Below are 27,584 nucleotides of genomic sequence, written 5' to 3' on the forward strand. Positions count from 1 at the left end.
CCGGCAATTCAGCAGCGGTACCCGACAATTTAGAACAGAAAGATAGAGCATCACACATAGATTAGATAGATAGAAACATGTCAGTCACATTTATAATAAGTACAGTGACAGTGTTGGTTACTGTACTTGTCATTTAGTGTTAAAATAAAGGATTTATTAAAATAAAAATTGGCGTGGGATCCCCCATAATTTTAGGCTCTAGCGGAGGTTAAGCAGACGGCTGGGGCAGATGTTTGAAGCCTCGGAAGGGGGTAATACCCACGGAGCTTACCAGGCTACTAATATCAGCCCCCAGCTAAATACTTAGCCTTTACTAGCTATTAAAATGGGGGACCCCCCAAAAAAAATGACGTGGGGTCCCCCCTATTTTAATAGCTAGCAAAGGCTAGGCAGACAGCTGGGGGCTGATATTAATAGCTCAGGAAGGGTGCCATGAATATTGGCGCCCTCCCAGGCTAGAAACACCAGCCGTCAGCCGCCCCAGAAATGGCGCATCCATAGGATGCGCCAATTCTGGCACTTAGCCTCGCTCTTCCCACTGCCCTGTAGCGGTGGCAGTGGGGTAATAGGGCTGGGGTTGATGTCAGCTTATAATGCCAGCTGACATCAAGCCCAGGTTAGTAATGGAGAGGCGTCTATAAGACACCTCCATTACTAACCCCATAGTCAAAGTTAAAAAAAACACAAACACCCAGAATAAAGTCCTTTAATTGAAATAAACACACAATTCTTTATTGTTCTAAATTAAACCATACTTACCGTCACGCCCATTCCAGCTGAAGCCAACGATCTCCTGTAATAAAAATAAAATAATAAACCAACATCATCCTTACCTTTCCATGGTTCCCAGGACAGCTCCAGCTCTGCTACATCGAGATGACTGGCTGGACCGCAGCAGAACGCTGCCATCCAGCCTGCCATCCCGCGGACACTGAGAAGCGCAGGCATGCTTGCGCTCCTCACTGTCTCGCTGTGACGGCATCCAGATGAGCCGAGGTCATGTCCAATGAACTCGGCTCACCTCATGCACGTCACTGACAGCGTGGGAAAATTCTCACGCTGAAGCGCTGAGTGCAGGAGAATTTTCCCACGCTGTCAGTGAGGTGCATGAGGTGAGCTGAGTTCATTGGACATGAGCTCACCTCATGCACGTCACTGACAGCGTGGGAGAATTCTCCTGCACTCAGCACTTCAGCGTGAGAATTTTCCCACGCTGTCAGTGACGTGCATGAGGTGAGCCGAGTTCATTGGACATGACCTTGGCTCATCTGGATGCCGTCACAGCGAGACAGTGAGGAGCGCAAGCATGCCTGCGCTTCTCAGTGTCCGCGGGATGACAGGCTGGATGGCGGCGTTCTGCTGCGGTCCAGCCAGTCATCTCGATGTAGCAGAGCTGAAGCTGTCGTGGGAACCATGGAAAGGTAAGGATGAGGTTGGTTTATTATTTTTCTTTTATTGCAGGAGATCGTTGGCTTCAGCTGGAATGGGTGTGATGGTAAGTATGGTTTAATTTAGAACAATAAAGAATTGTGTGTTTATTTCAATTAAAGGACTTTATTCTGGGTGTTGTGTTTTTTTTAAATACTTTACTAGAAATTCATGGCGGTCATGTCTAATACTGGCGTGACCCCATGAATTTTGGGCTTGGGGCCAGCTGATAATACCAAGCTGGCCTTAACCCCTTTATTACCCAGTGAGCCACCGCACCAGGGCCCTGGATGAGTTGGGTACAGCGCCAGAAGATGGCGCTTCTATGAACGCGCCATTTTCCGGGGTGGCTGCGGACTGCAATTTGCAGCGGGGGGGGGGCCCAGAAAGCTTGGGCCTCCCTGCGCTGCAGATTCCAGCCCCCAGCTGCCTAGTTGTACCTGGCTGGACACAAAAATAGGGCGAAGCCCCACGTATTTTTTTTTTAATTATTTCATGAAATTCATGAAATAATTAAGAAAAAAAGGCCTTCCCTATATTGTTGTGTCCGGCCAGGTACAAATAGTCAGCTGGTGGTTGGGGGCAGCCCGTTCCTGCCTGCTGTACCTGGCTGGACACAAATATAGTGCGAAGCCCCACTTCAATTTTTTTTAATTATTTCATGAAATTCATGAAATAATTAAGAAAAAAAGGCCTTCCCTATATTGTTGTGTCCGGCCAGGTACAAATAGGCAGCTGGTGGTTGGGGGCAGCCCGTTCCTGCCTGCTGTACCTGGCTGGACACAAATATAGTGCGAAGCCCCACTTCAATTTTTTTTAATTATTTCATGAAATTCATGAAATAATTAAGAAAAAAAGGCCTTCCCTATATTGTTGTGTCCGGCCAGGTACAAATAGTCAGCTGGTGGTTGGGGGCAGCCCGTTCCTGCCTGCTGTACCTGGCTGGAAACAAATATAGTGCGAAGCCCCACTTCAATTTTTTTTAATTATTTCATGAAATTCATGAAATAATTAAGAAAAAAAGGCCTTCTCTGTATTGTTGTGTCCGGCCAGGTACAAATAGGCAGCTGGTGGTTGGGGGCAGCCCGTTCCTGCCTGCTGTACCTGGCTGGACACAAATATAGTGCGAAGCCCCACTTCAATTTTTTTAAATTATTTCAGGAAATTCATGAAATAATTAAAAAAAAATTGACGTGGGGCTTCGCACTATATTTGTGTCCAGTCAGGTGCAGCAGGCAGGAACGGGCTGCCCCCAACCACCAGCTGCCTATTTGTACCTGGCCGGACACAACAATATAGGGAAGCCCTTTTTTTCTTAATTATTTCATGAAATAATTTAAAGAAAATTGACGTGGGGCTTCGCCCTGTTTTTGTGTCCAGCCAGGTACAACTAGGCAGCTGGGGGCTGGAATCTGCAGCGCAGGGAGGCCCAAGCTTTCTGGGCCACCCCCGCTGCAAATTGCAGTCCGCAGCCACCCCGGAAAATGGCGCGTTCATAGAAGCGCCATCTTCTGGCGCTGTACCCAACTCATCCAGGGCCCTGATGCGGTGGCTCACTGGGTAATAAAGGGGTTAGGGCCAGCTTGGCATTATCAGCTGGCCCTAAGCCCGAAATTCATGGGGTCACGCCAATATTAGACATGACCACCATGAATTTCTAGTAAAGTATTTAAAAAAAACACAACACCCAGAAAAAAGTCCTTTAATTGAAATAAACACACAATTCTTTATTGTTCTAAATTAAACCATACTTACCATCACGCCCATTCCAGCTGAAGCCAACGATCTCCTGAAATAAAAGAAAAATAATAAAGCAACATCTTCCTTACCTTTCCATGGTTCCCATGACAGCTTCAGCTCTGCTACATCGAGATGACAGGCTGGACCGCAGCAGAACGCTGCCATCCAGCCTGTCATCCCGCAGACACTGAGAAGCGCAGGCATGCTTGCGCTCCACAGTGTCTCTCTGTGAGGGCATCCAGATGAGCCGAGTTAATGTCCAATGAACTCGGCTCACCTCATGCACGTCACTGACAGCGTGGGAAAATTCTCCTGCACTCAGCGATCAGCGTGGGAGAATTCTCACACTGAAGCGCTGAGTGCAGGAGAATTCTCCCATGCTGTCAGTGACGTGCAGGAGGTGAGCTGAGTTCATTGGACATGAGCTCACCTTATGCACGTCACTGACAGCATGGGAAAATTCTCCTGCACTCAGCGCTTCAGCGTGGGGGAATTCTCACGCTGAAGCGCTGAGTGCAGGAGAATTCTCTCACGCTGTCAGTGACGTGCAGGAGGTGAGCTGAGTTCATTGGACATGAGCTCACCTTATGCACGTCACTGACAGCGTGGGAGAATTCTCCTGCACTCACCGCTTCAGCGTGAGAATTTTCCCACGCTGTCAGTGACGTGCATGAGGTGAGCCGAGTTCATTGGACATGAACTCGGCTCATCTGGATGCCGTCACAGAGAGACGCTGAGCAGCGCAAGCAAGCCTGCGCTTCTCAGTGTCTGCGGGATGACAGGCTGGATGGCAGCTTTCTGCTGCGGTCCAGCCTGTCATCTCGATGTAGCAGAGCTGAAGCTGTCGTGGGAACCATGGGAAGGTAAGGATTATGTTGCTTTATTATTTTTCTTTTATTGCAGGGGATCGTTGGCTTCAGCTGGAATGGGCGTGATTGTAAGTATGGTTTAATTTAGAACAATAAAGAATTGTGTCTTTATTTCAATTAAAGGACTTTATTCTGGGTGTTTGTGTTTTTTTTTAACTTTGACTATGGGGTTAGTAATGGGGGTGTCTTATAGACGCCTCTCCATTACTAACCTGGGCTTGATGTCAGCTGGCATTATAAGCTGACATCAACCCCAGCCCTATTACCCCACTGCCACCGCTACAGGGCAGTGGGAAGAGCGAGGCTAAGTGCCAGAATTGGCGCATCCTATGGATGTGCCATTTCTGGGGCGGCTGACGGCTGGTGTTTCTAGCCTGGGAGGGGGCCAATATTCATGGCACCCTTCCTGGGCTATTAATATCAGCCCCCAGCTGTCTGCCTAGCCTTTGCTAGCTATTAAAATAGGGGGGACCCCACGTCAATTTTTTGGGGGGTCCCCCATTTTAATAGCTAGTAAAGGCTAGGCATTCAGCTGGGGGCTGATATTAGTAGCCTGGGAAGCTCCGTGGGTATTACCCCTTCCCAGGCTTCAAACATCTGCCCCAGCCGTCTGCTTAACCTCCGCTAGAGACTAAAATTATGGGGGATCCCACGCCAATTTTTTTTTAAATAAATCCTTTATTTTAACACTAAATGACAAGTACAGTAATCAACACTGTCACTGTACTTCATATATATGTGACTGACATGTTTCTATCTATCTAATCTATGTGTGATGCTCTATTCCTTCTATTCTAAATTGTCGGGTACCGCTGCTGAATTGCCGGCCGGCTTTTTTAAAGAGACGGTGCATGAAAACACTAATATTTTTTTTAATAAATCCTTTACACTAAATGGCAAGTACAGTAATCAACACTGTCACTGTACTTCTTATATCTGTGACTGACATGTTTCTATCTATCTAATCTATGTGTGATTCTCTATTCCTTCTATTCTAAATTGTCGGGTACCGCTGCTGAATTGCCGGCCGGCTTTTTTAAAGAGACGGTGCATGAAAACACTATTATTTTTTTTAATAAATCCTTTACACTAAATGGCAAGTACAGTAATCAACACTGTCACTGTACTTCTTATATATGTGACTGACATGTTTCTATCTATCTAATCTATGTGTGATTCTCTATTCCTTCTATTCTAAATTGTCGGGTACCGCTGCTGAATTGCCGGCCGGCTTTTTTAAAGAGACGGTGCATGAAAACACTAATATTTTTTTTTATAAATCCTTTACACTAAATGACAAGTACAGTAATCAACACTGTCACTGTACTTCTTATATATGTGACTGACATGTTTCTATCTATCTAATCTATGTGTGATGCTCTATTCTTTCGGTTCTAAATTGTCGGGTACCGGTGTACCACTGCTGAATTGCCGGCTTTTCATGTTTCACTGTGAGCACAGTTCCCATCGATTTGGGCAATCACTCTAATGCCACAGCCACCATGGCTGTGGCATTACAGTGAGTGGCAGACAATCCCTGCATGATTGGTGCTCTAAATAGCGCCAGACATGCAGGACACGCTTTTGGTGCACGAACAGTTATCGAACATAACCTCGAACAGCCGAATTTTTTGCAAATCATTCGGGTTCATCGAACAACTCGAACACCGCCCAAAACAGCTCGAATTTGAGATTGGCGAACAGTTCTAGTCGAACACCGCTCATCTCTACTTTTAACTAGATCTTTTATATAACAATCTACATATAGTTTCTTCCTACCTTTGAACTGCTCTCTGATTACTGAGGGTTAGTTGACCTGATGAACATAGATTATTTTACATCTTCCTCTACTGCAAATGATCATTTGACAAGAGTTCATAGAATATGTATTTTTTCTTGTAAATAATGTATAAATTTTTGTATTTAATTGGATTGTTCTCATTTATTCTAGTGACACTGTGATCAAGGCCACAAAGTGGCCGAAACGTCAGCTTTTACTTTGTCATTCCTGCCATTATATTGGAATACATTTCACTTGAAGCAGAATTGTTCAATACCTAGTGCAGTGATTATTACTCCTGACATATAAGTGGATCATTTGATCCGTTCACGAGCACCGGAACAGACATTACTGAGTGCTAGCCATTCACTACATTATATTGACTTATTTTGGCTTTAGCACCAATAGAACTATGTCAAATAATACTTTTATGTATGATGATGCTACGGGTTCAACTATCCTATCACGGATAACAACAGTGACAGACTTCTTACATCTACCCAGTAGAGACATTAAAATGAGAGACTGGGAAAAGGAGAAGAAAAAATTTATAGCTTATGATCTACATTGTGCTACATTAGGAGAATATCACAGACAAGGGAAAATACCTTGGGGCCTACGTTGTAACTTACGCCCAACTTTATTTTCAGATAACGATAGATACTGTATCACTTTTCAAAAAATACTCAATAAATGTTCATTACATATTATCTTATTAACAATAGAGCATTTACAAGAAGCAATAAAGGATACAGAGGAAAAGATTGAGACACAACTTAGATCAACCCTAAGTAGCACGGACTTTGCAAATTTAAAAATGAGGGTAGAAATGACTCTAGCAACACATAAAAGGATCCTACAGGAGCGAAAACGTACAGGAGCGAAAACGTACCAAGTTCCAGAGAGATACAGAAGATTATCTAACAAATAAGGTATATAGATGGGAGGACCCGACTCCAAGACGTCCATGGTACAAACCACGCCGTCCAGCAAAGGGTGCTCCACCTTCTGGAGATTCATCATCTGCAGGAGGTTCACCACCGGGATCCGGAAGCGACTTTGGTACAGCATCCAACCAGAGATCCACTTTTTTAGGACCAAACAGACACCAATCAGGCGGTCAAGGAGGAAGAGACTCGGATCGTCATATGATCACCAGATCACAGGTAGGAGTCCAAACCAAGTTGTTAATATTTCAGATTATTCTCTTTCCCCTCTTGAACTTACGGTACTTAATAAGGGTTTATCATTTTGCCCTACACCCAGATGGGATCCTTTTCAGCTAGAAAAAGATTTACAATGTTTCTATCAGAATGTGAGACTTAAAATACATTTTGAACATAATACACAAGCTAGGAATGGTATCCAAGGCTTAATGCCTAATCGAGATCCGGGGCCTATAATTACACTGGAATTATTGGGTCTGAGAAACCCTAGCAATTTTATTCCCCCAAAAACGTATCATGCCGTCGAAACATTTATTGATCTACTTGATAGAAACATCAAGCAAGTTATACACGAACAGAATATTGGTTTACTCCCTGTTCGCAACAATTTGACACCTTTAGAGAATCACTAAAAAGTAATAAAAACATTACAATAAAGCCAACCAACAAGGGTGGAGCCATAGTTGTCATGAATACAAACCAATATGTGAAGGAGATCAGGTGACAACTAGCAGACAACAAGACATATAAAAAAATATCCATAGACCCAGTTAATAATATACGCAAAAAAATCTGTATAATCCTTGAGAAATATTGGCAGCAAAAAATTATAGATAAAAAGACAAAGACCTTTTTGTTTAATGAACATCCCATAACACCAATTCTATATATCTTACCCAAAATCCAGAAAGATCTGCATAATCCACCTGGCCGCCCCATAGTGGCCTCAATTAATTCGATTTTGAATCCACTATCTATTTTTCTTGAAAAAATTCTAACACCCTATACTTGTCATACTAGATCATTTATTCTGGACACAGGTGACTTTCTAAATAAATTAAAAACTATTGGCCAAATACCACCAGATAGCATACTTTGCACATTAGATGTCAATAGCTTGTATACATCTATTTCACATGATAAAGGTCTTGAAGCGGTATCTCATACCCTCAATGAGGCTAATTTGGACCACAAGTTCAAAGAATTCTGTGGGGAATTACTTAACTTAGTCCTAAGGGAGAATTATTTTCTCTTTGAGGACGAGTTTTTTGTACAGACCTGTGGCACAGCCATGGGCTCGAATGTAGCCCCAGAATACACAAATCTCTACATGGATCGTTTTGAGAAAGACTTTGTCTATTCCAATTCTCTATTTCAAAAACATGCCATTACATGGTATCGGTACATTGACGACATTTTCTGTATTTGGCTAGGGGATGAGATGAGTCTATTAGGCTTTTTTAATACTATTAACACAGTCAGACCTGAACTCACGTTTACATTAAATCATAACACCAAGGAAGTTACATTCCTGGATACTAAAGTACAAAAAGACGTATATGGCCAATTAACGACTGACATTTACAATAAACCAACAGACTGCAATGGTTTGCTCTCGTATGGGAGTTGTCATCCGAAGGCTACCAAAAATAGCCTTCCACGTTCACAATTTAAGAAAGTGACACGTATTGTATCCAACACTACGGTTAGGCACATCAGACTTAGAGAAATGTCCAGTAAATTTCAAGCTAGGGATTATGCGGAGAAATTACTTAGAGATGAACTATCTAGAGTAACAACAAATACAGAAACACCTATGGACGGGCCAACACGTCTAGAGAGACTACCTTTTGTTCATTGTTTTCACCCAACCATACCAAAAATAAATAATGTTATTCATAAACATTGGCCTTTACTAACTAAGGCTTACCCGAATATTCAAATATTCAAAAATCCACCACTCATGTGTACAAGATGACCAAGAAATATCAAAGATCAGTTGGTGAGGGCTGATCTAGGCCCTCAAAAACAAATATCTACGGGGACACTTACAGGACAACGTAGGACAGGAACCTTCCCAAGCCTGGGCAGCATGAGCTGTTCAAATCTAATTAAGGGCAATGAAATTATTCATCCACGCACGGGCAAATCATATCCCATTCGAGACTTCTATACGTGTGAGACCAATTTTGTGGTTTATCTCATTAAATGCCCCTGTGGCCTATTATATATAGGGGAAACCACACAATCAATAAGAGATAGGGTTTCGAGCCATAAGTCCACAATTAGGTGTGAAAAGACTTGGTTGCCACTTCCGCATCACTTTAAAGAAGCAAAACATAATGTGGCACAATTGAGATTTCAAGTAATAGAAAGGGTCCCTAGACCTCGTAGGGGGGGGGGGGGCAATCATATCAAGCTTTTAAACAACGTGAAACTTTCTGGATTTACACTTTGGATACTTTGTACCCTAAAGGCTTGAATAGTGAAATTGAGTGGCTAACATAATTTGTTATTTTCTCAGATTCCATGATTCTAATATACGAGGTTCCTGATACTATCCCCTCTAACATTATAAAGTACAGTCGTATAAATAGGGGGAGGGTCAATTTTATACAATTTTCTGATTACTTTGGTTTGGACTTCAACCTGTGTGTGAGCGTGATTTATCTTGTCTATATGAATATGATACATGGTTGAACTATATGGAGATGGAAATGTAAAATTTAATCCATAATGATTGATAATATTGGATTTTATTGTGATCTTTTACATATACCGGCAATGTACACCCTCAGCCATATTGTAGGTGGAGGTGCCATCTATTCCATATTTTTACTCTTACAGCGTTATACATTTGCATAGGTGGAGGTGCCCTTTACTCTATGTATCTACCCTTATAGGGTTATACATTTTTCACCAATGAAAGTGTACACTCTCAGCCATAGTGGAGGTGGAGGTGCCCTTTATTCCATATATCTACCCTTGTGGGGTTATACATTTTCATAAGTGGTGGTGCTTTCTAATCCATATATCTACCCTTATAAGACTATACATTTTTCATCAATGAAAATGTACATTCTCAGCCATTTTGTAGGTGGAGGTGCCCTTGATTTTCATATTCTACCCTTATAGTGACTAGCCCAGGGTATGGGGATGACTCGGTACCCGGGCCTTTGCCGTTAGGGTTGTCGCGGTGGTCGGCTCCCGGGCCCGTACCCTGGGGTCGCTCTTTAAAAGGGTGGATATTTGGGATAATCGGTTTGTTAGTTTATAAAAGAGTTTGTGACGCCACCTGTGGCTTCTGGTGAGGATCACCAGCGCTGCGCAGTCCACTGAGGCCGATGATAAGGCAGCTCGATGGTATAGCTCCCCACAGGTGGAGCTAGGCCTCAGGGCAGTGTAGGACGGGAATGCAGGGCAGGCGAGACCCAGCCAGGTCAGAGCAAGAACAGGGACAGACACGATAGTCACTTCAGTACCTCGTACTGATGGAAATTCAGGCACATCCCGGAGCACTTTAGGGTGAAGGGTGCATGTCAGGATCCTCCCCAATGAGCGGGTTTTGGGCCTCCTGCTTCTTGCCTCTGCGTAGTAAGTTTCTGACCTGCCTGGAGCTAGGCCTAACTTTGTCTCTGTCCTGCGCTGGCTGACCTTGTGGTAGGGCCTTTCCTTGGAGTACACGCTCCCGACTTATGGGGCCTATGTGTCTCCTGGCTCTGTTACGTATCAGCACTTTAGCGATCCTGGGACTTGTAGTTCTCCAGAGATTCCGGTTATGTCTTACTAGGTCATAGAGATCCCGGTAAACTTCGGACCCGGTGTCCGGTAACTGCTTCGGGGTTAACCAGTTAAGCTCCTCTTCCCCCTATGTACTAACTCTCCACTCCGCCTTCGGCCTACTCGGGCCCTCACTAGGCTACTCACACTAACGGCAGCTTGCCGCGCTTCACCGATCTTATGGCGCTGGCACTCCTAAAGCTCACTGCTCTGAGCTACAACTGAGTCTTGATCTGGATAAGCTCCACTGCAGGATAGCAATTGCAGGAGCTGGAACAGGCTTTTGTCCTCTGAGGTAACTCTTCTCAGACTGTACTGGACTCACTGCTAAACCAGAATAGACTCGACTGCTGCCTGGCTCCACCTTCCCTATTTATCTATCCCTAACGGGCTCCCTCTGCTGGTCTGAGGTGGAAGGTGGAGATGTGTGAATGGTTATGGGGGCCTCTTGTGGAGGAATCCATCAATACACCCTTCCAGGACCTGTGATACCAAGCACAGCTGGGCGTCACAATAGCGTTATACATCTTCATGGGTGGAGGTGCCCTTTGTTCCATATATTTGCCCATATAGGGTTGTACATTTTTCACCAATGAAAATGTACGTTCTCAGCCATAGTGTAGGTGGAGGTGCCCTTTATTCCATATAACTACCCCTATAAGGTTATACATTTTCATAGGTGCTTTCTAATCCATATATTTACCCTTATAAGGTTATACAATTTTCACCAATGATAATGTACATTCTCAGCCATATTGTAGGTGGAGGTGCCCTTTATTCCATATATCTACCCTTATAGGGTATACATTTTCACCAATGACTGATGAACATATACATAAACCATCTCAAGATATAGAACAAGATTGACACACGATATAGCCATTCTGCCATATTGTTCTTGTGTCAGATGACCTTATTTCACTCAATGAGTCCTTTTTCCCCTCTTCCCCCTTTTTTCCCCTCTTCCCCTGTATTATACTCCAGCGCTTATCTCCTAGGGCTCTGTGATCTCCATGGCAGTTAATTATATCCCCGTAGTCTATTGCCAAATACATAGCATGGAGCATGCATGCGCAGTGAGAAGCGTTACAGCATCTCCATGGCTACCCCACACATAGAAGCAATGCCGTATTAGTGACAGAGCACAGCAGATGTCTGCGATGTCTGCGCAAGCGTCGGCGTCTGACGGCACTTCCGGTCACATGACCGGCAGGTCCTTTATTATGGAGCGCTGCTCCACATTACATACTGCACACCGCCAGGGCACGGACCGTGCCGGCTGCAGACACAGTAATAAGCCATCTACATTCATGGAGATCTGAGATAAGTTAACCTCATTACGATTCTTATGTACTTTATAATCGGATTTCTTCTACTTTATCAACAGATCTATGCTTTCTTTTTTGAAACTTTGACAATACGTTTTATAGCAAAGTAGGGACCAGTACCTGGGAATCTTTTGCCTTTTACTAAATACTACCCTAAGGTAAAGTAGGTTGCTCATTTAAGCTCAGGCATTGTTGGTAATGGCATATATACAGATAATAAGATATATTTCCACAAATTCTTCATTATATAGGTGTCCATATACCACATATTGCATACTTGTGATGAGGAACGGGCCATTCTATGCAGAATTCATTTGGCACAGTGGTATGACTTTATCTTTCTATACAAATTGTACATTAGGTCAGGGGGACCTTAGTACTTATATTGTCACAATTGAACAGGAACCCACTCTGCCACAAGGAACCATAATCTACACCCGGGACCTGATTACTCCTCTTTGAGTTCCCAATACCTCCTTGCAACCATAGGGGGATCCTTATAACTACTGTGGTACAAGCCCCAACAGGTACTATCACCTACTTTTAACTAGATCTTTTATATAACAATCTAAATATAGTTTCTTCCTACCTTTTAACTGCTCTCTGATTACTGAGGGTTAGTTGACATGATGAACATAGATTATTTTAGATCTTCCTCTACTGCAAGTGATCATTTGACAAGAGTTCATAGAATATGTATTTTTTCTTGTAAATAATGTATGATTTTTTGTATTTAATTGGATTGTTCTCATTTATTCTAGTGACACTGTGATCAAGGCCACACAGTGGCCGAAACGTCAGCTTTTACTTTGTCATTCCGGCCATTATATTGGAATACATTTCACTTGAAGCAGAATTGTTCAATACCGAGTGCAGTGATTATTACTCCTGACAAAATTTCAGACAGGCAGAGGGGTAAAGGAACAAGAACCAGAGAAATCAATCAAGGAGAAGAGAGTGGCACTGAAGAAGCACAAAACTTTGCAAGTGCATCCACACTCCCCAAGGGCACTTGCAGTGCAATTAGCATATGGAGTCAAAGTGTGATTTTCTATACAATGGGTCATTAGACATAAAAGGTATCTGATTGACCATTGTACAAAGATCTATAAAAAAAAAGCACTGATTACTTAAAGAGGTTATTCGGGATTTATTTTTTTACAATGTGCCTAAGCACTAACAGGCAGGCAGTTGCTAATTGTCTGCCTGTTGTACCCGACTCCGATCTCTGCCAGCACAGACCGCTCCTGCTGTCCATTTAGCGACTTACACTGACATCACATCGGCAGAGAAGCGGCTTCTTTTCCACACTGCTCTGTTGATGGGGCATCTCTGTCGATATCATGCTGATTGACAGCCGGCTCCTCGCTGCCTAACTGCAGGAAGCCGGCTGTCAATAAGTATGACGCCATCAATCATGCCCCATCGACAAAGCAGCCCCAAAGAAGAAGAGCTGTTCTCTTGATGTAGAGCAGCTGAATCGCCGGCAGGAGTGGTCCGTGTGCGCTCTGAGCCGGTGCCACGTACAACAGGCATGTAGTTGGCAAATACCTGCCTATTAGTTTTTAGACACATAGTAAGAAAAATCCTGGATAACCTCTTTAAGGCCATAGCCCCACTATCAGTATTTGGTCAGTATTTTTTCTCAGGAGTGTTTCTAAAAAAAATACTATTATAATGATCATTTCTAGTGCGTAGTTAAAGTATTATTACCTATCAAATGTGATCTATGAAAGGATTTTTGATGCTTGTGGGAGTAAAGGCTAGGCCATCTGGTCAGATCCCATAATAAAGCTGAATTATTTCAAGATGCCAAAGAAGGTAATGCTGGCTATAATAGAAAGGTGTCAGAACCCACAAAGAATAACAGCTTGGTTTATATGGGGCTGTATATTTGAAGATCCATCAGAGGTCTATACTGGCCCTTGAAACAATGAAGGTTTCCTCCTCTGATGAATCATATTTTCTTTACCATCCTTAGGTCGGTCAGGTGCATGTGCATCATTTACCTGCGAAAGAGATGTCATCAGAATGCCCAATGAAATAAGGCAAGCCAGCAGCAGTAGTCTAAAGCTTTAGGCAAAGCTCTTCTGTGAAACCTTGGATTCTGACTCTAATTTGGATGTAACATTGATATCAAGCTCAACATTTCATCTTTCTAAAGTAAAAATTGTCATTATTTAAATTGTTCCCAAGATATTCTATTTAAAGTCAATTCAACTGATCATGAGAATAATATTTTAAGGATAAATGTCATGATTGCATTTCAAGTTATTTTATATGAAAAAAATCTCACGACAAATAAGAAAAATGTTATTGTATGAAAAATGCCACAATGATCATAATGAATACTTGAAATGATAAGAAATATTAAGTAAATATAAAGCAATAAACCATTGATATAGGCTATAATCACCATACCATATTATATCACAATGATCACAACAATAAAACAATAATAGTAAAAAATTAATCACCTGATTTGACCCGAGAACAAGTTCAAAATATAATCTAGCCCAGACACCAATGTGCTCAGGAAACAAGGCAAAAACGACGTAATGAATTCCAAACAAAGGGATCAGTAGAAGGGTAGATTTAGCCAGTCTCCTATGAAAGAAAAAGAAAAAAAATTGGATTTATTATCATTTTGAAAATAAGAACTGACACAAAATATACCATACTGGGTTATTGTATTGTATGGGGGCTATTGTACCTACAAAACATCCTTAACCCTTGGAGGTTGTGGAGCTTCTCTTAGTCCTGCTAATCTACTATGCTTTGATGGGTCACTTGACCCATTTCATTACAGCATTGCTAAATGTGCCATCAGATGTTCCCTCTAAGTGCTGCAGATTTATTGAGATCAATCATGAAGACCCTTCCCATGCTTGGTCTTGACCACCATCTCTTGAGCTTGGCCCAAGAAATCTTTACTAATTTAAATGACTACCCTTGAGATTAGGTCATTACCTCTTTTCTTCTACATATTAAATATAAAATTCCCATAATGACTAACGATATGAATAATGAAATGATTTCATCATTGCCCAAGAAAAAGTTTCTTCATTCACACGGGCATGAGTGTGTAGTTAACCATGTTCACACCTTATGAATCTTTAGTAGTGTAATTGTTAAATATTAATTATGGATATTCATTTTTTATTCTCAATTCTGAAGTACATAGAAAGCACATGGTAGGTTTTGCTGACAAGATATTCAGGCTATTCTTATACATTTAGCTCAGGGTATATAGTTATTGCCATATATGAAGAACAGGTGCTATGAGGGGCATATATAACCCATGTGAATCACAGGGAGGGGGTCTCTCTTGCCACTTCACACTACATCAGATGGAGGATCTACGCCCTGAGGATAACAGCTGACAATGCCCGGGCACATGTGCTCCATCCTGACATGTGCTTGACAAGGCAAGGAAAGATGGACACTCATGAATCAATCACTTTGTAACTATTTCACCTATTTTATGTAACTACTGCAATTATTCTTTTTAATGGACAATCCAAGAATAAACCGCTACATTTTTCTATAAGATTTCGTGATGTTCTCTTGAAGAATCACATCTGATAAGAAGTCCTCTATGAAAAATATACAGAAATAAGTGTATTTAACAGTAATCTTATGTCAAGTCTAAATTACTTAGAAAATGGTCAATCTCTTTCAGACTTGGAAAGTGGGTAGGACAACCTCTTAACTCTAAGGCTGGTTCCCCATTCTTAGTTTACTTATATAGATGAACGAGTCTTGTCTATTATGGAAGCATGTCTTTGGAATATAGCATCAGAAGGATACCATATTAATCTACTTTTCAAAAAGTTCCTTTCACCATGTCTTTTTGCAAGATTTTGAAGGGTGTCTGTGACAATTTTTGCCTACTGATCCAGTAGAGCATTTTAGAAGTCAGACACCCATGTTGGATGAGAGAGCCTAGCAAACTCTGTTCTAGTTTCATTATTTTATGATTGAAAGAAGGCATAAGTTCATCAAGATTAACATTTAACCTAACATGCTGATCCAGAGGATGGCAAAAACCCCATGACACACATGCTAATTATCAATATTACAGTAGGAGAAACATGTATTCTAAATATGGCAATCAGAATAGATCCTCGGATCAACATCCCATCTCCAAAATCTAGTACCTATATCATGTAAATTACTTTCAAGAAAGTCGTCCAGACCCTCCCTTGATGTTTTTTAATGAATCGACCATCACTAGGCATGAGCGAACCTGTACTGTAAAGTTCGGGGTTCGTACCGGACACCTCGTGTCAGGTTCTGAACCCCGAACACAAACTTTTTACCAGATGTCCGATTTACTGTTTGGGTTCGGATGCCTAATAAAGTTTGTTGAAAACTGCAGTGCAGCCAATCGGCAAGCTTTTAGGCTGTGGGCACCTCCTGAGCCATCACAGCCCCATGCCAAGGACTGTATAAATGCTGGATCACGAGTGCTGCCGCCATTCTGCTCTGATTAGAGTAGAGACAGGCCGCTGCGGTGAGAGATAGAACTAGCATGTGCACTCTTCAAAAAAGCCACTGTGTGTACTCTGCACTAATATATGTGGGAGGACTTTGCCAAAGCGCCGCTGTGTGTACTCTGCACCCACACCTGTGGGAGTATGGTGCCTTTAAGCCTCTGTGTGCACTCTGTACCCCTGCCTGTGGGAGTGCTGTACCAAAAGCCACTGTGTGTACTTTGCACCCCCACCTGTGGGAATTCTGTGCCTTTAAGCCTCTGTGTGTACTCTGCACCCCCCTGTGGGAGTACTGTGCCAAAAGCCTCTGTTTGTACTCTGCAAGCCCGCCTGTGGGACTATTGTGCATTTAAGCCCCTGTGTGTACTCTGCAACCCAGCCTGTGGGAGTACTGTGCCTTCATCCTCGGTGTGTACTCTGCAACCCCACCTGTAGGAGTACAGTGCCTTTAAGCCTCTGTGTGTACTCTTCAACTCCGCATATGCGAGTACTGTGCCTTTAAGCCTCTGTTTGTACTCTGCAACCCTGCCTGTAGGTGTACTGTGCCTTTGAGCCTCTGTGTGTACTCTGAAACCCTGCCTGTGGGAGTACTGTTAAAAAAAAGCCTCTGTGTACTCTGCAGTCCTGTCTGTATGAGTAGCTTGCCTAAAAATACTTCTACTCTGTAGCTGTCATTTTACAAGTAGTGTGTCTGAAAAACAATTCTACTCTGCTGCTCAGTCTGTACGAGTAGTCTGCCTAAAAAATAATTCTACTCTGCAAAAAGTTAGAGATGCGCTAAGAAGTAAATCCAAAACTAAAATATAGAAATAATATCATTTCATATGATTATGAAGCAATTGGATATATAGGTAAAGGTTCTAAAAATTGGTGTTTCCTACCTATTGGTATGATGATCCTTGTGTTCACTCCAAATGAACTGTCCTTCAGAGCGTTGCACTTTGCTCAATAGAGATCCTGGCAAATGTCTTGCAGAGCATTTCACTATGCTCAATAGAGACCCTGGCAAATGTCCTGCAGAGAGTTGCACTATGCTCAATAGACATCCTGGCAAAATGCCAAAAAAAGTCCATCCTGTTGTACTGGGTATTGGATTGTGTGACAATCTACTAGTCTCCAGTATAAGAGGATATTCTTTAGCAGGGTTTTTGGAGAATCCTGGTGCCCCACCGTATTCTTCTATAGTTGGAAGAATTACAGTTGGAGGTTCTACAGTCAGAAGAAATACAGTTGGAGGGACTACAGTTGGGAGAACTATCCCTAATGTCGGTTTTCATCTGGGATGTCTTTGGACTGCTTCATTATCCTCTAGGGCATGAGGAAATATTTAGCCGGGCTATGGGAATACCCCAGGATCCTACTGTATTTTATTTTTTTCAATGGTTGTAGCTTTGTTTTTTGAGATTTCGTTTTTATGATAATAGGTTTACATTTTCCAAAAATAGGGGCTCTTTTCCTCATTATTTGTTCTGATTATTAGTGCATTTATTTTTAACATACACTTGCACCCAATTTTCTATATACCTGGTACTCTTTTTCATTTTATTTTAGCACATTAAGAATTTCTATTATTATTAATTTTTTACACACCTGTTTGGAGGTTATTTTCTTATTAGTATTGTTTCATACAACATGTCTTTTCTCCTCTTATATTCATCCAGATTTTAACACATTACGCATTTTTTACTCTTGATTTTGTGCACTTTGTAGTTATTATTGCTGGCAACTACTATTTGTATCAGTAGTTTTTCATGCACTCGGCACTTTACTTATACCAGCACTTTCTATTTCTTCTGGATTATGATTATCCCCTATCTTATTGCACCTATAGCACTTTAGTTATTCACACTTTATTTAATATGTGTCCCTTCATTATAATGTTTTAGGGTCATTGCTACCTTCTATGTAATCAATGGGGTTTAACTCCTAACTATTTACAGTACAGACCAAAAGTTTGGACACACCTCATTTAAAGATTTTTCTGTATTTTCATGACTATGAAAATTGTACATTCACACTGAAGGCATCCAAACTATGAATTAACACGTGTGGAATTGTATACTTAACAAAAAAGTGTGAAACAACTGAAAATATGTCTTATATTCTAGGTTCTTCAAAGTAGCCACCTTTTGCTTTGATGACTGCTTTGCACACTCTTGGCATTCTCTTGATGAGCTTCAAAAGGTAGTCACCGGAAATGGTCTTCCAACAATCTTGAAGGAGTTCCCAGAGATGCTTAGCACTTGTTGGCCCTTTTGCCTTCACTCTGCGGTCCAGCTCACCCCAAACCATCTCGATTGGGTTCAGGTCTGGTGACTGTGGAGGCCAGGTCATCTGGCGTAGCACCCCATCACTCCCCCTCTTGGTCAAATAGCCCTTACACAGCCTGGAGGTGTGTTTAGGGTCATTGTCCTGTTGAAAAATAAATGATGGTCCAACTAAACACAAACCGGATGGAATAGCATGACGCTGCAAGATGCTGTGGTAGCCATGCTGGTTCAGTATGTCTTCAATTTTTAATAAATCCCCAACAGTGTCACCAGCAAAGCACCCCCACACCATCACACCTCCTTCTCCATGCTTCACAGTGGGAACCAGGCATGTAGAGTCCATCCGTTCACCTTTTCTGCGTCGCACAAAGACACGGTGGTTGGAACCAAAGATCTCAAATTTGGACTCATCAGACCAAAGCACAGATTTCCACTGGTCTAATGTCCATTCCTTGTGTTCTTTAGCCCAAACAAGTCTCTTCTGCTTGTTGCCTGTCCTTAGCAGTGGTTTCCTAGCAGCTATTTTACCATGAAGGCCTGCTGCACAAAGTCTCCTCTTAACAGTTGTTGTAGAGATGTGTCTGCTGCTAGAACTCTGTGTGGCATTGACCTGGTCTCTAATCTGAGCTGCTGTTAACCAGCGATTTCTGAGGCTGGTGACTCGGATAAACTTATCCTCAGAAGCAGAGGTGACTCTTGGTCTTCCTTTCCTGGGGCAGTCCTCATGTGAGCCAGTTTCTTTGTAGCGCTTGATGGTTTTTGCAACTGCACTTGGGGATACATTCAAAGTTTGCCCAATTTTTCAGACTGACTGACCTTCATTTCTTAAAGTAATGATGGCCACTCGTTTTTCTTTACTTAGCTGCTTTTTTCTTGCCATTATACAAATTCTAACAGTCTATTCAGTAAGACTATCAGCTGTGTATCCACCAGACTTCTGCACAACACAACTGATGGTCCCAACCCCATTTATAAGGCAAAAAATCCCACTTATTAAACCTGACAGGACACACCTGTGAAGTGAAAACCATTTCCGGTGACTACCTCTTGAAGCTCATCAAGAGAATGCCAAGAGTGTGCAAAGCAGTCATCAAAGCAAAAGGTGGCTACTTTGAAGAACCTAGAATATAAGACATGTTTTCAGTTGTTTCACACTTTTTTGTTAAGTATATAATTCCACATGTGTTAATTCATAGTTTTGATGCCGTCAGTGTGAATGTACAATTTTCATAGTCATGAAAATACAGAAAAATCTTTAAATGAGAAGGTGTGTCCAAACTTTTGGTCTGTACTGTAGATATGACAGGTTCTCCTCCTGCTCTTGTTACTGCAGCTTTCCACGCAGACTGCATAGCTCTCCGGTCCATACAATGGCTGATGGTGTAAGAGCATATAACCAGATCAGTTAATCAGTCTTTTCCAACTTAAAAACACCTCACATGGGAATGGTGATTTTCTATTGAAGGAGGCTGATTAAATGGTCTGGTCACATGACCCTCCACCAGCAGCCATAGTATGGAATGGATAGTTGTGCTGTTTGTAAGGAAAGCTGCACTACTAAGTACAGGGTACAAACCTGTAACACATCTGAAATGGTTGAATACATAGATGTGAGACTACTCAATTGCATCCATACAAATGTTTGCATACATGGGCGTGACATTGGGGCCTATCGCGGTCCCCCGCATCTATAAATAAAACTGATCTTGAAATAAAATAATTACACGTCAGAACCATTTGTAATAATTACGTTTCCAATACTCTTTTTAACTGCTCCATTTCGTTGTCTTCATTGTATACCACCCAACAATAATCTTGTAACTTACTCAGTAAGTAATGTGTCACTATATATTTTAATAATGTAATATGGGAAATAATTATTAATAATTATAATTATAATAATATAATATAATATAATATATATATAATATATTATATATAATATATATAATAATATAATATAATAATATAATAATATAATAATATATAATATAATAATAATATAATAATATAATAATAATTATTAATAATGTAATAATGGGAAAAGCGAAGAGTCTCCTTCAGCTAGAAGATCGTTGGGTACAGCCGGGACCAGCTGCTTGGAAAGCATCGCCAAACGGCGCGCGAATTTGTTTCATTTGTTTATCCTAGGGTATCACAAGAAAGAAGACAGACATCAAGTCAGCAGGGACAAGGAGCAGCATGGCAGATGTGACAACCTACATGGTGAGCTGCAACATGTGCTACATGTTCACAGATCGACCAGAAGCTGAAACCAACTTCACCTGCCAGAAGTGTAGACTACTGGCTCTTTTAGAAGAAAAGGTGCGGGGACTGGAAGAAAGAATTGCGACATTAAAACTCATCAAGGAAAATGAAGACTTCCTGGACAGAACAGAAGCGTCACTACTGGTCACGGAAAGTGAAGGAAGCGTCAGAGAACCTCCAGAGGCAGACAAGTGGAGGCAAGTGACCAAAAGAAGCAAGAAGACCATGGAGACACCACCAACCACACCACCAACCACACAACTGAGAAACAGATTCCAAGGACTTGTGGAGGACGAAGATGGCACACCTAAGGATGAGGAACTACCAGCAAGCAAAAAAGAAAAGAGTACCCAGAAACACCCAGAAGCGACAAGAAAAAGGACAGCCAAGAAGGGAAGAAGAGTGGTGGTGGTGGGAGACTCACTACTGAGAGGAACAGAAGCAGCTATCTGCAGACCGGACATAACCGCAAGAGAAGTATGCTGCCTCCCAGGGGCGAAGATCAAGGATGTTACCGATAGGATACCAAAGCTCATCAGTCCCAAGGATGTCCACCCATTTCTTCTGATACATGTTGGCACCAATGACACGGCAAAGAAGGACCTACCGACAATCTGCAAGGACTTTGAAGCATTGGGGAAGAAAGTAAAAGAACTGGATGCGCAGGTAGTTTTTTCTTCTATCCTTCCAGTAGATGGGCATGGCGTCAGGAGATGGAACAGGATCCTTGATGTGAACAGCTGGCTGAGACGATGGTGCAGACAACAAGGATTTGGATTCCTGGACCACGGTGTGAATTACCTCTATGATGGACTCCTTGCCAGAGACGGACTACACCTCAACAAACCCGGGAAACACACATTCGCCAGGAGACTCGCAACACTCATCAGGAGGGCGTTAAAGTAGAAGAAGAGGGGATGGGAAGAAAAACGCCGGACACGAACATGCAACCAGAGGACATACTAATGAAAGATATGAAGTGCGACAAAGAAGGTCCAAGACAAGATACTTGGAAGGGAGGTAAGAAAATTTCTAATACAATCCACAGGGAGAAGATTGGAACAAAACAAAATCGTGTAAACTGCGTGCTAGCAAATGCCAGGAGCCTGACAAACAAGATGGATGAACTGGAAGCAGAAATATCTACAGGTAACTATGACATAGCGGGAATAACCGAGACATGGTTGGATGAAAGCTATGACTGGGCAGTTAACTTACAGGGTTACAGTCTGTTTAGAAGGGATCGAAGAAATCGGAAAGGGGGTGGAGTCTGGCTATATGTAAAGACGTGTCTAAAGCCTACAATACGGGAGGATGTATGGGAGGGAAATGAGGAGGTCGAGTCCTTATGGGTGGAGATACATGGGGCAAAAAACAATAATAAAATTATCATAGGAGTCTGTTATAAACCACCAAATATAGCAGAAGCCACGGAAAGTCTATTAATGAGACAAATAGATGAAGTAGCAAAAAATAACGAGGTGATTATTATGGGGGACTTCAACTACCCCGATATAGACTGGGAAACCGAAAGCTGTAGATCTCAGAAAGGAAACAGGTTTCTGTCAATTATCAAAGACAATTATTTGTCACAACTTGTGCAGGAACCAACTAGAGGAACGGCCCTTTTAGACTTAATATTAACTAACAGGCCAGACAGAATAACTGAGGTGCAGGTCGGGGGGCACCTGGGAAATAGTGACCACAACATTATACAATTCCACATGTGCTTCAGTAGGGTGCCCAGCAAGGGAGTCACAAAAACACTGAACTTCAGGAGGGCAAAGTTTGATCAGCTAAGAGATGCCCTTCACCTTATAGACTGGGATAGTATCTTCAGTAATAGGAGCACGGATAGAAAATGGGAAATTTTCAAAACAGTCCTACATAGTCACTGTAGAAGGTACATACCTTATGGGAATAAAAGGGCTAGGAATAGGAGGAAGCCAATGTGGCTAAATAAGGAAGTCAAGAGGGCAATGAAAAACAAAAAAAGGGCTTTCGGTAAACTTAAACAAGAAGGCAGCGAGGAAGCGCTAATAACTTATAGGGAAAAAAACAAAATCTGTAAGAAACAAATAAGAATAGCAAAAGAGGAGACAGAGAGACTAATTGCCAAAGAAAGTAAAACGAATCCCAAACTGTTCTTTAACTATATAAACAGTAAAAGGATTAAAACTGATGGAGTTGGCCCATTGAAAAATAACCTGGGTAAAATCATAGAGGGCGATGAGGGTAAAGCAAACCTACTCAATAGCTTCTTCTCCACTGTTTTCACAAAAGAAAACAATTTATCGGAGGAAATGCAAAGTGATAAAGTTAACCCTCCGCTAAATATCACCCACCTAACCCAGGAGGAAGTTCAGAAACGCCTAAATAATATCAAAATAGACAAGTCACCAGGCCCAGATGGCATACACCCTCGGGTACTAAAAGAATTAAGTAATGTGATAGACAGGCCGCTGTATCTTATATTCAAGCACTCTTTATGGACAGGGACTGCCCCACTAGACTGGCGCCAAGCAAATGTGGTACCAATATTCAAAAAGGGGTCTAAAAGTGACCCTGGGAACTATAGATCAGTCAGCTTAACGTCTGTTGTGGGTAAATTGTTTGAAGGATTTCTTAGAGATGCTATTGTAGAATATCTTAATGATAATAACTGTCTAACTCCATATCAACATGGATTCATGAGAGATCGCTCCTGCCAAACAAACCTGATTGCCTTCTACGAGGAGGTGAGCTCACAGCTGGACCGGGGAGAGTCAGTGGATGTTGTATACCTTGACTTCTCCAAAGCGTTTGATACCGTGCCACACAAAAGGTTGGTATATAAAATGAGAATGCTTGGTCTGGGGGATAATGTGTGCAAGTGGGTAAATAGCTGGCTGAGTGATAGAAAGCAGAGGGTGGTTATCAATGGAGTAAGCTCAGGGTGTGTCAGGGTTTCTAGCGGGGTGCCTCAAGGGTCTGTCTTGGGCCCTATATTATTTAATATATTTATTAATGATCTAGTGGAAGGGTTGCATAGTAAAATAGCAATATTTGCAGATGATACTAAACTTTGTAAAGTAGTTAATACAGATGAGGATAGGGCACAGCTACAGGAGGATTTAGATAAATTGGGGAGTTGGGCCAAAAAATGGCAAATGGGGTTCAATGCCGATAAATGTAAGGTCATGCACATGGGAAAGAAAAACAGCAGTCACCCATACATATTAAATGGGAAAACGTTGGGGAAATCTGACATGGAGAAGGACCTGGGCGTCTTGGTTAATAGCAAATTAAATTGGAGTGCCCAGTGTCAGGCAGCAGCTGCGAAGGCAAATAGAGTCATGGCATGCATCAGAAGAGGAATAGGGGCATATGATGAGAACATTGTTCTTCCTCTGTATAAAGCGCTGGTAAGGCCGCACTTAGAATATTGTGCACAGTTCTGGGCTCCGGTGCTCAGGAAAGACATATTGGAGCTAGAGAAGGTACAAAGGAGGGCGACTAAGGTAATAAAGGGAATGGAGGGACTAGAATACCCAGAGAGGTTGTCAAAATTAGGCCTATTTACGTTGGAAAAGAGAAGGCTTAGGGGAGACCTCATAAACATGTATAAATACATCAGGGGGCAGTACAGAGATCTCTCCCATGACCTGTTTATACCAAGGATGGTGACTAAGACGAGGGGGCACACTATGCGTCTGGAGGAAAGGAGGTTCCTGCACCAGCATAGAAGGGGATTCTTTACGGTCAGAGCCGTGAGACTCTGGAACTCTCTGGGAGAGGAAGTGGTGATGTCCAACTCACTTAATGAGTTCAAGAGAGGCCTGGACGCCTTTCTTGAGAACAATAAAATTACATCTTATGCTTAGTGATAGTTAATTAATCCAGATTGGTGTCGGGAAGTGAATTTTTTCCTCAATGATGTCAATTGGCCTATACCGCATGTTTTTTTTTTTTGTTTGTTTTGTTTTTTTTTTTTTGCGTTCCCCTGGATCAACGCTGCGGAATAGCTGCAGTGCACAAGAAATAGGCTGAACTGGATGGACGCTTGTCTTTTTTCGGCCTTATAAACTATATGTAACTATATGTAATATTTTATACTGATTATGTTGCCAGTGCCAGATACAAATAACATACTTCATGTAGAGTTTGTGTGAATCAATTTGCATTTCCCATTCTATCGACTGCAACAGTGGTGTACAGCCACAGCACGGGAAAGGTAGTACCACCTCTTACCTGTTGTTGTCGGCAGCTCTTCTTTTGATTAGCCAGTCTGTCGCAACATCATTGTTACCCACATGTGACGTCACATCAGTCCGGCTAATCAAACAAGAGCCACAGATGTCAGCAAATAAGAGGCAATACTACCTGTCCCATGCAGCAGCCACAGACGACTATCATGACCAATGGAATGGGACGTTTGAATAAATTCACACAAACTCCAGTTGCTTACTCTTTTACCCATTTGGTTATCAAATTATGGTCATTGCAGCCATTCATACAGATACTTTAATATTACATTAGACATTTGCCCCTTTTAAATATGGTGCTGTCAGTATCACAGTATGCTTGGGCGCACACCCTCGACTATATTGAATTTTTAACTTAAGATAAATTTTCTTGGAACAATGCACTTTGGACCCTATATCATTCTATCGCCAACCATCAAATTAGTTTTTGGGCTCAGATATCATTCTGGCATATGCCCTATACTGTTTAGGATCTAATCCCTCTGTCTAATATTGACCCTTGACTCTTAATTTCTCAACGTGTTTGCACTTACTTTCGCTAAGCTTTGGGGTATTTCAGAGATCTGATAATCATGTGACCTGGGTGCAGAAGAAGCAGATGGTTTGGGGTTGCGTCTTCGAGTGAATTGGGTGTTGGTATATGGCGTTTTCCTTTATGGTTTAGACAAGTTGATGGAGAAAAATGAGAAAAGCACAATTATGCAATATTTACAGGCACTCTGTTACTTAGATAATTAAATAATTAAGGGATGTTTTGATATTTATGGGAATATGAATTTTATACATGTAATTATGGCACTTTGCAATTGCACTCTACTAATTTTTTTGGATATATGAATTTTATATTAATATATTACACTGACACTTTGTAATAATTGTATGCACCTTAATTGTTGTATATTGATGAATTATGTGTATAGCCTTTATATACTTGCACATTGCACACTGTGTTATGCTTGAGAAAGGATCACTACTGTTTTTCCTGGAGCCAAAACGTGGTATTAAAGGGTTTGTTCACTACTAGGACAACCCCTTCTGAAACTAAATGTTCGGCCCCGATAAAATAAAAAAACCTATACTCAGCTGATCCCGTACTTCCTCTTCATGTTCAGGTTGTCCGAAGGTGGGGACAGTGACGGCAGTGCTGATTGGGCGCCGGGCATCACGTGTCCTTCCACCGTATCACAGCCCCGGGACCGTGAATGTCGACACCGCTAGAATAGAGCCGGTACCGAGGTGAGTATAAGTTTTGTATTTTATCGGGGTCGATCATTTAGTTTAAGACGGGGCTGTGCTAGTAGTAGACAACCCCTTTAAGATGGGTAAAAAAAAATGATCCCTCACTTTTTCGCATACATGAATTAGAGTGCTGCCTATACATATATGTTCTTTAATAGATAGATAGACAGATACAAACAATGAAGAATGACAGTACTCCCATTTTTTAAAAAAGTAAAACATATTTATTCCAAGCTCATGTACACTTGGAATAAAAAAAAATTGTTCACTTTTTTGAAATGGGAGTGCTGCCTTTCTTCACTGGTTGTATTTTATAGTCCAGCAGTCCGGCTCTGTGGCTGCACTCGCACTAGTTGATTGGTGCTGCTTCATCCCCTTTTCTTTGAAATATATAAATATATAGATTCAAAGGTTTTACTTATCAGGAAATAATACAAAAACACTTGGTCCTTAGAAGGTCTTAAAGGGAATCTGTTAGTAGGATCAACCCTCCTATGCCGTCTATATGGGTATGTAGGTCATAGGAAGGTCAATAAAACGGTATCTTGATATCAGAAATCCGATGTCTTATTCCAGAGATATCCACGTTTTTCTTAATATGGGTTACAATCTTTCTTTGCTTATGGAGAGTGCAGCAGACAAGATGAGTTTGTCATTAGCTGCTGCACTCTGCATAGGCAGCGAATGAGATGATAAAGTTCACTACATCATGTTGAACATTGTCATTTAACAAAATTGTGTTAGCTAAAGTACCCTATGTTATTTTCATGCTTATGTCTTTTATGTTTTTTTTTTTTTTTTTATTAAGATTATGTTAACTAAAGTAACCTATATTATTTTCTTGCACTATTGCTATTTATTTATTTACTGCAGGGTATTTGCTCGCTTTGTTTCTATCTTAGGTTTTCTCTATTTAGCCAGTGTGAACATGCACCTACATGTTGCATGCACACCAACTTATATTCCAGTTCATCTCTGTAGGTATTTGATTCAGGTTTTTGCACGGTCTCCCTTGCTGGGCAATATGTTTATATAGCTCCCCATGGCTGGATGTACATTGGTCAGGATCTTGGTCCTGCTCGGTCTTTATTCACATTTACATCATTTCACATTTGGTAAGGTTTTAATACTAGCAGTTAGGTCCATTCCCAATAGGGTGATCTTGACGTGGTGGAATGGCTTTCACTTTTTTTTT

The 27,584-nt window shown here is 41.7% G+C and overlaps 1 protein-coding gene across 1 annotated transcript in view; it reads right to left on the minus strand.

Moving 5' to 3' along the window:
• LOC141270982 (vasoactive intestinal polypeptide receptor 1-like) overlaps window positions 1-27,584 on the minus strand; it is an 859,326-nt gene that overhangs the window by 749,095 nt on the left and 82,647 nt on the right. Inside the window, exon 11 of the mRNA XM_073681081.1 lies at window positions 14,350-14,479. Within this exon, the coding sequence (XP_073537182.1) occupies window positions 14,350-14,479 (130 nt within the window). The remainder of the gene's footprint in view (window positions 1-14,349; window positions 14,480-27,584) is intronic.

The sequence above is a fragment of the Phyllobates terribilis genome, unplaced genomic scaffold, assembly GCF_046119375.1.
Source record: "Phyllobates terribilis strain yellow unplaced genomic scaffold, ASM4611937v1 Scaffold_5__5_contigs__length_657084704, whole genome shotgun sequence".
Lineage (NCBI taxonomy): Eukaryota > Metazoa > Chordata > Amphibia > Anura > Dendrobatidae > Phyllobates > Phyllobates terribilis.